The 4,031-nt window shown below is 48.9% G+C and overlaps 1 protein-coding gene across 1 annotated transcript in view; it reads left to right on the forward strand.

Annotated features, from left to right (window-relative positions):
• SYMPK (symplekin) overlaps window positions 1-4,031 on the forward strand; it is a 32,594-nt gene that overhangs the window by 12,413 nt on the left and 16,150 nt on the right. The window contains exon 9 of the mRNA XM_023535235.1: window positions 3,014-3,168. Coding sequence (XP_023391003.1) covers window positions 3,014-3,168 — 155 coding nt within the window. The remainder of the gene's footprint in view (window positions 1-3,013; window positions 3,169-4,031) is intronic.

Here is a 4,031-nt window from a genome sequence, read left to right on the forward strand (position 1 = left end):
CCTGTTGAGTGTGCTGAAGCACCCGGCCTCCTTGGAGTTCCAGGCCCAGATCACCACGCTGCTCGTGGACCTGGGCACACCTCAGGCCGAGATCGCCCGCAATATGCCCAGCAGCAAGGATGCCCGCAAGCGGCCCCGCGACGACTCAGATCCCACACTCAAGAAGATGAAGCTCGGTGAGCCGGGGAGTCGCGTCAGGCCTGACGGGGGAAGGGGGCGGCAGAGACTGATTGACAGGGTTTAATTATTTACATTAAGCTATGAGCTTCATTCATATAATATACTATTATATGTTACATTGTATGAATGTTACATAATAAGTGGTAACAAAATGAAATTATTAAAGTATAAATATTCTGTAAAGGATTATGAATTATTTAAGTTACACAGAAGGAATTGAATGAAAATAGTCTCCCTTTGATACCTCTCCCCATAATTAACCACTCCCCCAATGTTCACACTTAAACGTTTTCTTTCAGAAACGCCTCTTGCGTAGAGTCTTTCTTTTCTTCGTTTCGTGTATAAGTGGGTTTTCTTTCTGAGGTAATTTCTTAATGGCTATGTCATCAATGGAGTCAACCATAGCATCCTTCCTTACTGCAAGAAAAAAAGTTTTTTAATCACTAAAGTTTATTTCAAGAACATGTATGGGAGAATCGGTTTTTGTTTTTGTTTCATTTTTAAAAAAAGAATTTATTTCACCGTAAGAAGTGAGACGGGGGTCTGTTTTTCCCCTGCGATTAAGCACACGAAGCAGAGTGTCCTATACCCTAGTTCGCTGAGTAATCGCCTTAGAGCTCTTTCTGTATCTGCACGTTGAAATCCACTGCGTCCTTTTACTGGTGGCACAGCAGTCTGTAGTGCATGTGGACCACTTTTACCGGCCCCCTGCAGATGACGTTTCGTTTGCGTCCATTTTTTTAAAGTCTAAAGACTGCTGTAGCGTAACAGGCTCGTGGGCATGTCCAGTCATAGCGGTGGGGCCAGTGGGGCAGGGCGTTTGTGCATAAAGTTGTTTTTTTGCCCGCTAATTTCATTTTTCTATTTCTTTAAACTTTTTATATCTTGAAATAATTTTGAAAATGCAGACAAGTTATTTACAGGAAGAGTCCCGAAAACTGCTGGGTACCGGTCATGAGGCGGGGACCCCACGCTGCATGAGGCTGAAGAGTCCGGGCAGCCGTGGGGTGGGACGCCCCTCTGTTCCGCTCTGTCCGCCCTTGCCTCCAGGTCGGACCCAGGCTCTGCACTTTTGGCAGGAACGCTGTGGAAGTGGTGCCCCGACCTCTGTGTGCTGTCAGAAGGCCCATGATGTCAATTTGTCCCATTTTGGTGATGGGAATTTTGATTCCTTGGTTTCTCTAGTGTAAAGTACTCTTTTTCCCTATGTAAATAATAAGTTGAGGGAGGTGCTTGAAGCTACATAAAATACCGATTTCTCTTCAGGCTTTCACCCAGTGAATGGTTTTAGTATCTATTGACGATCGTTGCCTGCATCTATTATTGCTATAATGGTTATGAAAAGATTTCCTTCTGCATTTATTAGTTGGCATTGTGCTATAAGGATGAGCTTTTTTTTCTCCTCCCTACTTTATCATCAATGTGGATTTGTGGATTCTTATTTATTCTCTGGGTTATCATCCGTTACTATTGTCGTTCATTTTGTTGCTCAGATTGCCCCATATTGAGCTGACTCCTATGTCTCATAAGTTTTTTTGAGCATTTCTTGTTTTCAGCATACAATGTTCTAGACTCATCTTGGACTTCCCTTACTTTACCTTGGAATCAACCATTTCTCTGAGGAGCTCCGGTTTCTTTTAAGTAAGGAATAGTTTCAGAAATAAGATCTGAGCTCTGGATGTGCCCACTGCTACCTTCTTGGTAGCCATTGCCAAACTTTTCCAAAACATACTGCCCTGGGGTCTCCACGCCCCCCACAGTGTGTGCATGCCAGTCACCGCACTCGTACCGGCCCTGGATGCTGTAAACGCTCTGAGTATAAACAGAATCTTGGTTTTATTTGCTTTCTTGCATGCGTTGGAGTCAGGCCGAGCTCAGTTTTACACTGATTAGTCCTGTGCATTTCCGTGGAGTGCCCCTGTTGGGTGGTTCAACCTTTTGTAACTGAATTGCACATGCCCTTGATCAGTGCAGAGTATCAGCTCTTTGGTACTGCATGATATTTCATCGTGTTTTTGCCGTAAACTACTTACATCATCATCCTATTGAACATTCTAGCTTTTCTCCTTTTATAACTATAGTTTCAAGGAATGCGATGGTTCATAAAGCTTTTTCTCTAAGGTTCAAATTGTTGGTTTTTTTTCCTTGAAGTAGAGCAACCATGCTCATATTCAACCAGCCTGTCGCGGATGGGGATTGTGTGCCACTTCTCTGTGCAGTCAGCGCTGCAGCGAATTCTCTGTACATTTGACCTTAAATGTGGCTCTGCATAAGTTTTTAGGGTGGATATCTAGAGGTGAAAGTTCTGTCAAAGAGGCATACATGTTTAAAAGTTTGGCCGATTATCAAATTCCTCTCCAAAAGGCCGGACCACTTTACATTCCCATGGCCCGTACCCTTACTAGCAACTGTCACTACCAACCTTTTTGTTTTTAGTCAATCACATAGGCAGAAATGCTGTCTTATTAGGTAGTTTTTACATGTTCTTGGACCCAGTTGAGCACTATTTCAAGGATAGAGGCCTTGAAACAGTAAAGCTCTGTGAAATTATTAGTTAACTTTTCACCTTCTTGGAGCTTACTGTGATCAGGCAGGCTGGTACGGCTTATTCCCATTGCCCAGACGAGGAGAACTGAGGCCTGGAGAGGGGCAGGCTGTTCCCCAGGGTCATCGGCCCTCTGACAGCAGAGCCGGGCTTCGGCCCGGGTCTTGGTCCACTGCGCTGCTCCCGTTCATTGAGGCTGCCTGGACGCAGGAACCACTGTGCTCCCCGTGAGCAGCGAGGACCTGCTGCCTCTCTAGAGCCAGCATCCTGTCTCCTCCTCTATCCCAGAGCCCAACCTGGGGGAAGACGACGAAGACAAAGACTTGGAGCCAGGCCCGTCGGGGACCTCGAAGGCCTCAGCCCAGATCTCAGGCCAGTCAGACACGGACATCACAGCCGAGTTCCTCCAGCCTCTACTGACACCTGACAACGTGGCCAATCTGGTGAGGTCGGGTGGGGGCTGCTCCCCACGGAGCAGGGGACGGGTCTCTCGTCCTTCCCCTGTCCCCAGGCTACACTGCCAACCTCCTGCGGACGGCATTAGTCCCAGAGCACTCCTCTGTTCTCAGTATTGGGGATCTGTGGCCCTCCTGCCCCATTTATGGACCTCTTCTCTGATCTTTACTCCTTTGGGGGGGTCGCTTGTCACCACTCCCAGCAGTTCCTCTTCAGGTGGTCTGAGCCCCCATTCAGAACCACTCACTCTCGCCCTCTCCTCCGCTTTGAAGCCAGGGAGGATCGCTAACTGGACAGCGAGCCCTGGGACCTGCTTGCCAGGTGGCATCGGGTCCACATCGGTGGGACGGGGTGGCTAGTGTTTTCCTTAGATTCTCAGAGAGCTCCTGCTGCACAGAGAACCACTGGTTTGGGTCGATTCGGGGCGGGAGGGTCTCACGTCAGCCCTCTGGCTGTAGCCCGGGCCTTTGTCGGGTGCCGACGGAGAATGCCTCTTCCCTGGTCAGCGACCGTCAGCCTCAGCCTCCCCCTCTCGCTGCCTGGAGGCTCCAAGGGGCTTAGAGGTTGGGCGAATGAGTGGAATTTTTGTCATGAGGGTGGCACAAGTTGTCTCTAGCTCAGATCTCTTTGGCGAGCTCCAGGCCTGGATATGCAGCCATCTCCTGCATCTTCCTCTTCTCGGATGTTCCACAGGCACCTCAGACTGAACATGTCACAACTGAATGCGAAGTTTGTCCCCACTTCCCTCTATAGCCAGGGCCCTCCTGGTCCAGCAGCCTCCCAGCTGCAAGCCAGGGGCCCGGGGGTTGTGCTCTTCCCCATCCCCACGACTCTCACCTCTCCTCCGCCC

The sequence above is a fragment of the Pteropus vampyrus genome, unplaced genomic scaffold (assembly GCF_000151845.1).
Source record: "Pteropus vampyrus isolate Shadow unplaced genomic scaffold, Pvam_2.0 Scaffold138, whole genome shotgun sequence".
NCBI lineage: Eukaryota > Metazoa > Chordata > Mammalia > Chiroptera > Pteropodidae > Pteropus > Pteropus vampyrus.